General features: G+C 45.6%; 1 protein-coding gene across 1 annotated transcript; it reads left to right on the top strand.

Moving 5' to 3' along the window:
• The first annotated feature begins 2,112 nt into the window (after positions 1-2,112).
• On the top strand, positions 2,113-10,797 carry CBLN2 (cerebellin 2 precursor). The gene is made up of 4 exons (XM_063716953.1): positions 2,113-2,237; positions 3,378-3,900; positions 6,915-7,034; positions 7,313-10,797. The coding sequence occupies exons 2-4, from the start codon at positions 3,544-3,546 to the stop codon at positions 7,508-7,510; spliced, it is 675 nt and encodes a 224-aa protein (XP_063573023.1). The 5' UTR covers positions 2,113-2,237; positions 3,378-3,543; the 3' UTR covers positions 7,511-10,797.
• Positions 10,798-11,131: the final 334 nt, after the last annotated feature.

The following is an 11,131-nucleotide window of genomic DNA, read 5'->3' as shown; positions in this document are numbered from 1 at the left end:
ATGCTTACACATAAATCAGTTCTCTCTATGGTGGAATGATGAATGGGGGCTTATTTTGACAGTAAGACACCATCAAATGGATGAAATATTGGAATAAAATAACTATCTGAAAGTAAGAATGCATTATTTCCACTCTGTTAAACTCACAAAAATGGTAACAAAACATGGAAAACTGTGGTGGATTTGAAAAAGCTTCCTGGTGAATACCAGTACCTATCTCCAGCATGGTACAAAAGTGTTGAAGTATGACATTTACTTTACAGTGAGTATAGCTTAGGAGGATGAGAGATTTTGGAAGTATCGTATATTTTCTACTATTTTGCATGCTAGGTTAACCAGGAAGCATTTGGCTCAGAGGTACTTTTAATCACATCCTTACACCCATACTAAATATTTTGTCTCACCTAGCAGTGTGCAATGACTTTCTGCACATCCATTCCAGTTGAACTGATTATGAATTTCATCTCCAGTGCTTGGAGATGATACCTTGGCAGTTCTGTTCTAAATGGGGAGAATAGCGGTGAGAGGGCCTACGGGAAAATAAGGCCTTCAAAACCCCCTACCTGAAAAGACCTCCGTTTGTCAAGATGGAATCAGACACTGCTGAAATCTTCAAAGGGAAGAGGGTTCAGTGTGAAGTCTGGAGGAATAAGAAATACAGATGCTCTAATGAACAGCACTGGCTAACTTTTATTATTATTATTATTATTATTATTATTATTATTATTAGCCTATCAGAAAAGGTATATCATGCATGTCAAAGAACAAAGTATTTTTTAACCATGTTTAAAAAAAAATCAGGCTATAGAGTGTAGATTTAAATATTGATTTTTTTTAGACCGGCACAAACTATACGGCCCAGTTGTCTGTGCAAACGTTGTGCCGACGATAATAACCGATGATAACCTCACCGCAGCATCTATCATCTTGGCAGAGTTGTTTGTTAGATCAGTGAAGATCCGGAAAATCAGGCGGCGTGCTGCTTGGTTTTGCCAGGAGTAAAAGTACTGAAGGATACCGGGAAGACTGGTCATTATTGTTCTTCTTGTGGTTGCTATTATTATTATATTATTATTATTATTATTATTATTATTATTATTATTATTATTGCAGAGGTCAGCGCTGCTTTTGGGGTGAAAGAAGACCATCAGTAAACCTCAGCCTTGCCGCCAGGACTCCCCCGTCTTCTGCCGGAGTCCGCCGGTCCGCAGCCTGCGGCAGGGAGGCCCGGGCACCCGCAGGTGGCGCCCCACGTCCGTGTTTGCGCCCTCAGCCGCGCTCCAGGCGCAGCTGGGAAACCCAGAGCGTCTCCCCGGGTCGTTTGAGCGAGCGCGGACACTGCAGTTTAATAAATAAGCGCGAGCGCCAGCCGCTCCACCAGTCCGAGGTCCAGAGGAGCAGACACACAGACCCGGGCCGGAGGCCCCTCTTCCAGCCCTGCGGGAACCGGACAGTTCCCCAACTGGGGACTCTGGAAACACAGATCCTAAATCATCAAATTCTCAAGCTTTTTTTTCCTCTCTTCGTCCCAGCCATCGCAGTCTTCTTCCTCTTTTTTTTTTTTTTTTAACTTATTGTTTTTTTCGCCCCTTTCATTATGAAAGTGGTCACGCCATTCAATATTAAGACTTGGAGGGAATTGGGGAAAGAAAAGAAAGAATCTAAAAGAAGAGAAGCGACCGGTGCTTTTAAGGGCGCCTAATTTTCAAAAGAGACGTCTGGGAGTATTTTGCTCTGGGCGTTTGGGTGAGCAGGACCAGGGCGTTGGAGGGTGCGGCGGGCTTGGGAGCAGGGAAGGTTCCGAGTCCTAGGGCGGCGGCAGCGCTCGGCTATGCCCTCTGGAGACTGGCGGGGCTGCGGGGCCGTGGGGACCTGCGAGGGAGCCGCGCTGCGGGCGCGCTGAGCGCGGGAGCGCGAGGGGCCCCAGGCAGTGGTGCGGGCGCGAAGCCCAGGGGTTGGAGGCACCTGGGCGCACAGCGCGGGGCGCTGAGCCGGGCGAGACGCGGGGTTCCCGGTCCCGGGTGCGGCGTCTAAGCGGGCGCGCGGGGCGTGGTGCACCCCTGAAGCGGCGCGGGCTGGCGCGGGAAAGCGGCAGGGCGGGGCGGCGCGGTTATTGGCCACGCGCTGGGAGCAGGGTCGCGCTCCGTGTCCTCCTCCCGACAGCTCCCGCTCGCCTCATTTTCTCTAAGCAGAGCAACTTCGCGGACAGCGGAGCTCGCCGAGCATGGATGTTCCAGGTAACCACCCCCGACCTGCCCTCCCCTCCGCATGCAAGCGCCTTCTGCGTGGATTTTAACCAAGACTCTCCCTGGTCCAGATCGAGGGGTGGGGGAGGTGGAGAGACAGAAGGGAAATCATGCAGGATCGAGGCTGCGGACAGCGGATATTTATCAAGAGCCAACTTCTCCGTTCTTAGAAAGAATATTGGAAGAGTTAATGGGAGGCTGTGGGCGGCGAGGGGGCAGCTTCTCTGCGTGTCTCTGGGCTGGTATTGAAATGGCCTGTCTGCTTTCCTGGGAGGAGCGGGGACAGGGCAAAAGTGCAGACGGGCGCGTAAGTTCGCAGAAACCTGCAGGGGCTGCCGCCCAGCTGAGAAAGAGAGAATACCCGTGGTCTGGAAACCAGAGCTGGAGAATAAGCCAAGCCTGGGATTCCGTCGTTGGAATCGGTCCTTCGCCCAAGAGAGGAATCCCAGGGGTTTCACCAAGGGGGCTGGCTCGCTAGTGGCTGCAGGGACCTTGGAAGTGGGTGTTTGGTTTTACTGCCCGTGTGTGTGTGTGTGTGTGTGTGTGTGGTGTCATTTGCCCCCTATTAATCTTATTCGCCCTAAGGAGATTCCTGGGGTTTGTTCTTTGGGTGGAAAATAGATAAAATCTGTACCAAAGGGACTTAAATGGACTTTAAAAACATCTCGAGGATTGAAAAATAGAGGATAGCAGGGAAACAAGGGAAAAGAAAAGGGTTCCTTGGTGCTGCTCCAAGGAAATGCTGTGAGATGAAGGCGAGAAGGCAAGCATTCGTAGGTTTTTCTTTGCCTGCGTCTTAGCCCCCTCCGCGCTGGTGAATGGGCGGGGTGGCGGTGACGCCTTCTGAGGGTCTCGGGGCCCGTCTTAGCGATGAGGACCTGCAGAAGCGCGGCCCCCTCCCTCGTCGCAGCCCCGCGCGCCGCTCGGGAGCCTTCAGGGATGCGCTGCCAGCTGCGCCCGGGCGTTTCTCCGGACCTGTTGTGCCAGATCGGAAAGCGGGTTGGCTGTGCGCGGGACCAAGGGGGTGGCCTTCGGGGAGAGCCCCGGAGCCGCAGGCACCTGCTCCCAGTCCCCCTTCTTCCCGGTGGCTCCACCTCCCGGTGTAAGGCTTTGGGTTCTGTGCCCTGACAGGTTCACGGGCGCCTTTCTTCTGAGAACGACCCTGGCCTTGAACGTCAGAGCGGGGGACGAAGGCCCGCGGAGGCTGCTGCGGGCCCCGCGCGTTCCTTCGCGCCCTTGCGCGCCGCTCGCGCCCCCGCCGGCCTCCACCCCCACGCGCCGCCTCCCACCAGCCCCGATGCAGACGCCCGGCCGAGGGCCACTCGGGCTGCGGCTGATGATGCCCGGGCGCCGGGGGGCGCTGCGCGAGCCGGGCGGCTGCGGATCCTGCCTGGGGGTGGCGCTGGCCCTGCTGTTGCTGCTACTGCCCGCCTGCTGCCCCGTGCGGGCGCAGAACGACACGGAGCCCATCGTGCTGGAGGGCAAGTGCCTGGTCGTGTGCGACTCCAGCCCGTCGGCGGACGGCGCCGTCACCTCCTCCCTAGGCATCTCCGTGCGCTCCGGCAGCGCCAAGGTGGCCTTCTCCGCCACGCGGAGCACCAACCACGAGCCGTCCGAGATGAGCAACCGCACCATGACCATCTATTTCGACCAGGTCAGCCGCCGGCCTGCCCACCCCGCCCCCAGCCCGGGGAGAGGGGCGGGGACCTGCGCGCGCGGGCTGGGGTTCAGGCTTCTTGAACGTGGAGTTCCCAGGCTCTGTCCTCCCCCTCTGCCCTGCTACTCTCTTTCCTCCCGTTTCATAGAACGCACTCCTACTCTTTCCCTTTTCCACATTTTGGCTTTTTAAAAACTTTTAAATGATCAGCTAACTTGGCACTTGGATGACTGAGAGTCCCTTAAGGCTGTCTAAGCTTTCTAAGAGTTCCGTAAACCTAAAGATGTGAAATATGTTTCCCAAAAGGAAGCATTGCACGTTTTACTTTTCACGGCGGTGTGGTTGATGGTCTTCAGTCACCCAGGTGGCCACCTGAAGGATTGAGTGCATTTAAAACTCTCCACGCTCAGGAAAGGAGTCTTCCCAAGTCTCTGCCAGCATTTGGAAAATACATTCCTATTGCTTATTTTGAGGAATGGATTGGGGAAGGGATGTTTATCTTAAAAAAAAAAAAAAAGTGAGGAAGAGCAGGGATGGATATAGAAATACAAAACAAAATATTGTGATTATGTAAGTAAAATATATAGTAAATGAAATATATACCATAAGCAAATGCAATATATACAATGTATACATGAACAGTGTGTTGGTACAAATTTTTTAAAAGAGCAGTGACTTACGTCACCTTAAGCCACTTAACTTATGCCATTTGGTTCAATGCAGAAGGTTCAGAGATATGATCAGGCCTTTCTAAACCCTTCTCTGGGTTATTGGTGCTCAGGGTTAAAGGCTATGACCTTCTTTTTGTGTCCCGCTTGCCTGGTTTCTGTTCCTTTTCAGAAAAAAATTAAAAGCATTATAGAGGTTTCCAAGCTTTAGCTAATTAGCTAATTACCTAATCATTTTACCAAAGTGTTTCCTACAGAATGGGGCGCCTGGCAGTCACTGACAACCTACCAGGGCTTACTGTACGTGTTTAATTGACTTTCCTTTGGTCTGTTAGGCAACTCTTAAACTTATTAACCATAAACCTGCAGACACACACTCTTGACTCTATTTAAGTCAGCGTATTTATTTCTTAATTATTGTTAAGCATCGAGTATTTGAGGTTTTTTTTTTTTTTTGGCGGGGGGAGGCATGTGTCTCTTTAATTCATTTTTTATTTACAAAACGTAAAATTATTTATTTTGATTATGTCCAAATGAGACAGCAATGGAATAGGCATTTGGGAACTAATACTCTATTAGTAAGGTTTCCTTTACGTGCAGTTATTGTTATATTATTATTATTCACTTACCAATGTCTTGCAAAGTTTTCATAGCATTTTTATATCCACCTTTGCATTTGTGTAACAAGAAAGCTCTGTGATGTAGGGCAGGATAAGTAGTAGCAGGATTCTAATTTTATACATGAGCAAACTATGGCAGGGTGCATTTAATGTTTCTCTGGCTCCCCAGTTAATGAGGAGCTGAGGTCTGCTTTTCAGGGTCTGGTTGGGTGTTCTTTCATCTACAGCAGGGCTAAATTCTGCCTGAATTTATCAGTTTCCAGAATGTAAAATTGAGGTGAAGGAGTTGAGGTGAAAGGAAGAAGCAGCTCCGGAGGCTTAAATGGAGAATGCTTTATTCTTTTCTAAAGCTTTGTAAGGAAGACAGCAAGCATAGCCTTGTGAGACTGAGAATAGGCATCCCGAGGTGCTTGTCTTAACAATGGAGCCCAGAGTGTCTGTCTCAGTCCTGCCCTTGAGTGGAGCTGAAGTGGTGCTCACAGCTGGGTTGAAGAAGCTGAAACAGGCATATTTCACAAGTCATTTCGGCGATCGTCATTGGCAGCATTTCACATTGCGTTGGGAATTGCATGTTATTCATCTATAATGAGCGTGTAAGAAGTAACAGCAAAGGTATTCCGGTAGAAGTTTGTATTCCCATTAGGTAACAAAATCTTAAACCCAGGATTTTGATGTTGTTGTTGGCTGTTTGTTTTAAAAGGCAGGCCATCTTATTATTATAAAGCAGTTGTGCATTTATGCATGAGGAGGATGGAGACAGCAGCCAGACAAAGTGGCCAGAGTCTGTGTTGAGCATCTGAAAGAAATTGGGTCATCACGGGGGTCCCGCCACTCTTGAAATTCTGCTTATGAAACACTCGCCCCTGCCCTTTTATCTGAGGAAAGCCATCTGCAGGGTCATGCACTCATTCCACGTGGCTAATTTTGTCATTGTTTTGCATGTTGTAGAGTTCCCATTAGCTTAAGCTAAGGATGTCCAAGCTGCCCGTTCTCTATTTATTCAAGCTCATTTATAGGGCACCATGGCTCAGGCAAGGGAGCAGCACACTGCTCAGGGAAAATTAAGGAAAAACAAGAGTAGCAAATGTTTTTCTACGAAGGTCTTTCATTCACCACCCATCATCGACCACCTACTGTGTGCGTCCAGAGTGTGCCAGGCACTGAGAAACACTGGAGATCCAAACCTCACAGAGCCCATTGTCTCTGGGAGCACATGAAGTTAGGTCCCAAGCTCAAACTTACAGAAGTGATCTCCTTTAATTGGCATCTTGCTCCATAGCCGCTTCTCTACCCACTCAGAATGGAACTTTTTTTTTTTTTTGGTCAAACAAGGCATCATGTTGATGCCCCCATAATCCCACAGACCTCCCTGGACTCAATTTAGGATTTGTTTAACAAGCTTACCATCTTCGATTCCTTTCTCTCTGCCCTGCTCCCCTAACTTACAAAATTCACAGCCAGTTTTTGAATGCATAATTAAAATATGCTTTAGAAATCTTGATTAGTTACAATTTATTAAAATACCTTTGAGATTACTTCCTGCTATAGGATCTTTTAACTTCAGCACTGCCTCCTTCCTGGGGAGGCCAGAATGCTGAGAATGCTGAATTTGTGTTCCCAGCCGCTAATGAAGGAGGCAGTGTTGCTGGTTATCCAAGGATGATGAAAACATACACCGAGGAGGGGCTTGCTATTGTGTGCTGTGTTCCCTCTTCTTTTTCAGGTATTAGTAAATATTGGCAACCACTTTGATCTTGCTTCCAGTATATTTGTAGCACCAAGAAAAGGGATTTATAGCTTCAGCTTCCACGTGGTCAAAGTGTATAACAGACAAACCATCCAGGTGGGTAGATTTGAAACTGGATCCTTTCAGGTTTGGGTTAATAGTTCCCCATTGCTAAAGGCCCCTTCACCTGGTCTCTGAGGCTGAGGGAAACAGGGTACTGGGCTGTCCAGGGGTGATGTGGCTCTGAACTAGCTGGGAGTGCTCACTGTCAGGCTCCCCTGATGTGTACTCTAAGGGAAGGATGGGGGTGGGAGTGGGGATATTGGCAAAGGAGAGAACAGTGTGTGGGAGTTGGGTGCTTTATAGTCTGCTGAGCTCTACTCTCTGCATTTTAGGTCAGTTTAATGCAGAATGGCTACCCAGTGATCTCGGCCTTTGCAGGAGACCAGGATGTCACCAGAGAAGCTGCTAGCAATGGTGTGTTGCTGCTCATGGAAAGGGAAGACAAAGTGCATCTCAAACTTGAGAGAGGCAACCTCATGGGGGGCTGGAAATACTCCACATTCTCGGGCTTCTTGGTGTTTCCTCTATAAACACAGAGCCCCCTAGATGGTGGGGGAATGGCAAACTGGACCCAGGAATCCGCCCTTTAAAACACCCTGAACTTGCTGGAATTGGACACCTTGTTTCCAACCTCCGTCAGACTGTTGCAGTAGAAGAATGATTTCCTTTGAAACCTCCAGTACTTTTGTTTTTGTTTTTTGGAATACTGACAATTCCTCGGGAACCTGGCCTCTAATTAGTTTTAGATGACGAGGTCTTAAGGAGAAATGAAATTATCGATTTGAGCAATTTGTACCTGTGATTGTAAAGTCAATATCGAATTTTATTGTTGGGACCATGGACCTCTTTTGTTTGTATGTTGTATTGTTGTCCCAATGGAAGGAGAGCTCCTGACTCCAGGATGGGCTGCAGGTTGCAGTCAGGGCTTGAAGCAGGAGCCCAGCAAAGAACCAACTGCTGGACAGTCCTCGACATGTGTTCTGTGTGTGTCTGTATAGCCTTAAGAAAAAGAATGGCTTCACTTTCATTCTGTATTCTTCCCCCACCGTGTGGATGGGAGGACTTGGGAGGGGGATGGGGACATTGTGAACCTGTCAAGAAGTGCTTTATCCAGAGAAGCAAATTTTGCACGATTGGACTGCAACTTTTGTTTTGTAATGTTTGTGTTTTTTCTTGAAAAGCTTTACTTTTCTTTCCACACTCAGCTCTCCCTCCTCAAACCCACTTTTATTTTTCTTGCAGGGGTTGGAGAGAGAAAATATAGAATTCCTGGATAAGACCAAACAAAACAAAACATTAAAATACCTGTATGTTTTGTTTTAGACGAGACCAAATTAAGCAAAAAGTATCTGTTTATCAAAGTAAAAGTAACACAATGGACAATTCTGCTTATTCTCTCAAAGAGATTCTAAGATGCACCTTTAGAACTATTAACGGCAACCTGCATTTTTTTTTAATTTATACTTCAGAATCCTTTAAGAACCTGGTGTTCCTGAGTGGTCCTGAATCGTATAAGTTGGGAATGGAAGCTGTAATGACCAAGTCCCCTAAACATACTGTTTCTTTGCCACGTGTGCTGTGACTTCTCAGTGGGTGATTTAATTTATTTGGATCCACCTCTGAGTGAGCGCACAGTGATCAGGTGCTTCAAAGCCAACAGACCAGCTCCTCTTCCTCCGGATCCTCTTTTGATCTGCCCAGGAAAGGGATGCATTGACACTCTCCTGCATGCACCTGGCGAGAAGCCACCTGGAAGTCACTGTGGTTAAAGATATTGGTGGAGGTACCCCAGGAGCACTGTTACAAATCCTTCTTGTTTTGGAATCTCGTACAACAACATTATTAAGACACAGCTGAGAGTTGATGGGTGTGTAATTCATATGCCAAGGAAATGTCACTAATCCCAAAGCAATCAAAAAGGAGACCTCAAACCAGATGTTAATTTGTTCTTTGTGTAACAATGTAACCAAAATATTGGTGATAAAAGTCATAATTTAAGATTCAGAATAAATGGGTTTGATGTCTGGCTTGCTGTCATCCTCCAGTTCGTCTCCCAACTCCCAAAATGTGTGGATGTAAAGGCCGACTGTCAAGGACCTGGGGAAGATAAATCTATACAGTGCCTCTGTAAAAAATGTACTCTCAAACACACGCACACCGGTATGTGCAGACCTGGCTGTGGGTCTGGATGGATATTGTACACTTAGATATATTTCAGTTTATACATATATATTTTTTGAAAAGGAAGATCTTGGGGGAGATATGTGAAAAAGACAGCTTAAGAAGATTTTAGGGATAGGTAGTCTGCTTTTATCACATGTCATCTTTGATGTGGTGCAAGTTCCAATCCAGTATTTTCATCAGTGAACACTGATATAAAAGAAACTAACATTTTAAACGCATAAGTTGTTTCCAAAAATGTGTGTGTGAGGATGGAGAGGAATTAGATTCCATTTTTGAAGAAGAAATTCAGTGGGGATTATATAAATGACAAAATATATAGTTTGACTAAGGGGCTAAGTTTTACTGTCCTCAGATGAAGAGCATAATGGGATGCAGAATTTTATTTGAATTAAAATTCTGGTGCATTTTGTGAGGGAAGAAAATCAATAAAAGAGCCTTAGGGGTACCTTGGCTCTGTGATTAGGAGACATACTTCTAAATAAGAACATTATTTATCAAGGCTGATAACATAGCGAGAAGGATGCTGGAATATGGTTTATTGCTCTTGGTTATTTTAGTCCTTTTTCCCTCATTTCCTTAAACTTATGTTCAATTTCAAACAAACAGGAAACCTCGTTAGAGGACAATATAATATGCCACAGATTGAAGCGTATACGAGTACTTGTTACTTTTGTCACTTAATCATATATAACACATGTATGTTTGTATTTACATCTTTATTACATACAGGTTTTTATTGGGCTATCCTGTCTAATAAGCTATTAAGTAGACCAATTTAAACAAGAGTATATTTCAGGAGTTTATTTTGTGTTAGAAAAAACATGATATCCTGATTATTCTACTTTAGTTATTCATCTTCCTCTTCTTTTTTTTTTTTTCTTGAGATGGATTCCAAAATCTGCCTCAGGAAGGAGCCATGCTGCTAGTGTCTCTAAAGTGGTTTTTTATCCCCTGCAGCATCTGCCAAGGTTCTATTTGGCTGAGGATCTATGAGGCATCTGAAGCTCCTGTGTTTTGTCTACAAAAATATATAGGTCAGATCAAAATGTAAAATATGTATTTTTTTAATTGGAAAAAAAAGAGAGGCTCTGTAACATCCGAAAGGCCATCTGAGCCCTGTCTCTGAACTTGGGTTTTCTCATCTGTGTGAGGGCAGTAGCCCTGCAAGGTACCCCACCTCACAAGGCAGTTCTGAGGACCGCACAGAAGTGCTTTGAAAGCTGGAAGGCACCAGGATGACATGGGGTGTGTTCTTGGCAGGGAGGGTGTTTCTGCAAAAGCATATTTTTAACATGCAATTTATGAAAAAATTTAATGTGACTGACAGAAGGACAATTTTATGAAAGTAAATATCCATATTTCTCAATAGACTATTAAAACTGTAGCACTGGGTTAGAATTTTGTCTCATTTGATTGTAGGGATGATGATAATCTCAAAGTCTGTATGTTGTAATATTAACTCAGTTCTCAGTTATGTTCTTTGGCTGTCCTGTGTGATTCAAGTTCAGTTCTCTGCTTCCGTGTGGAATGCCAACATTTTATAAAAATATACAACTGTAACATTTTTAACACAAATAAAAAATGAGGTAGTAATGTATGGCATTATAACAGTAAATTGCCTTGGCTGATAAATATTAGCCCTACTAAATTGTAAATGCTTAGAAAACAACACAATTTTTTAAGTTAAAATATATTATAATTTAAATCGCAACCTTGGTGAGTCAACTCCAGGTCCTGAGAAACTATGTTTACTATCTGTAATTTCTGAGCCTTCATTGCATCCTAATAATTTTGATTTATATGTTCATGTATATGTGAAATTATCTACAGTTTTAAAGTGTGTGCTTATGATAGCTGCTCAGAGTAAAGGTGATAAAAACTTATTGAATATTAGTATAAAAACTCACAGAATCCTGTAGAGACTACATAGATGCATAGATTTACCTGTTTAAATTTTAAAGCTAAAT

The sequence above is a fragment of the Pongo abelii genome, chromosome 17 (assembly GCF_028885655.2).
Source record: "Pongo abelii isolate AG06213 chromosome 17, NHGRI_mPonAbe1-v2.0_pri, whole genome shotgun sequence".
In the NCBI taxonomy this organism is placed as follows: Eukaryota; Metazoa; Chordata; class Mammalia; order Primates; family Hominidae; genus Pongo; species Pongo abelii.
Note: the sequence above shows the minus strand (reverse complement) of the source record. Positions and strands in the feature narration are given on the sequence as shown.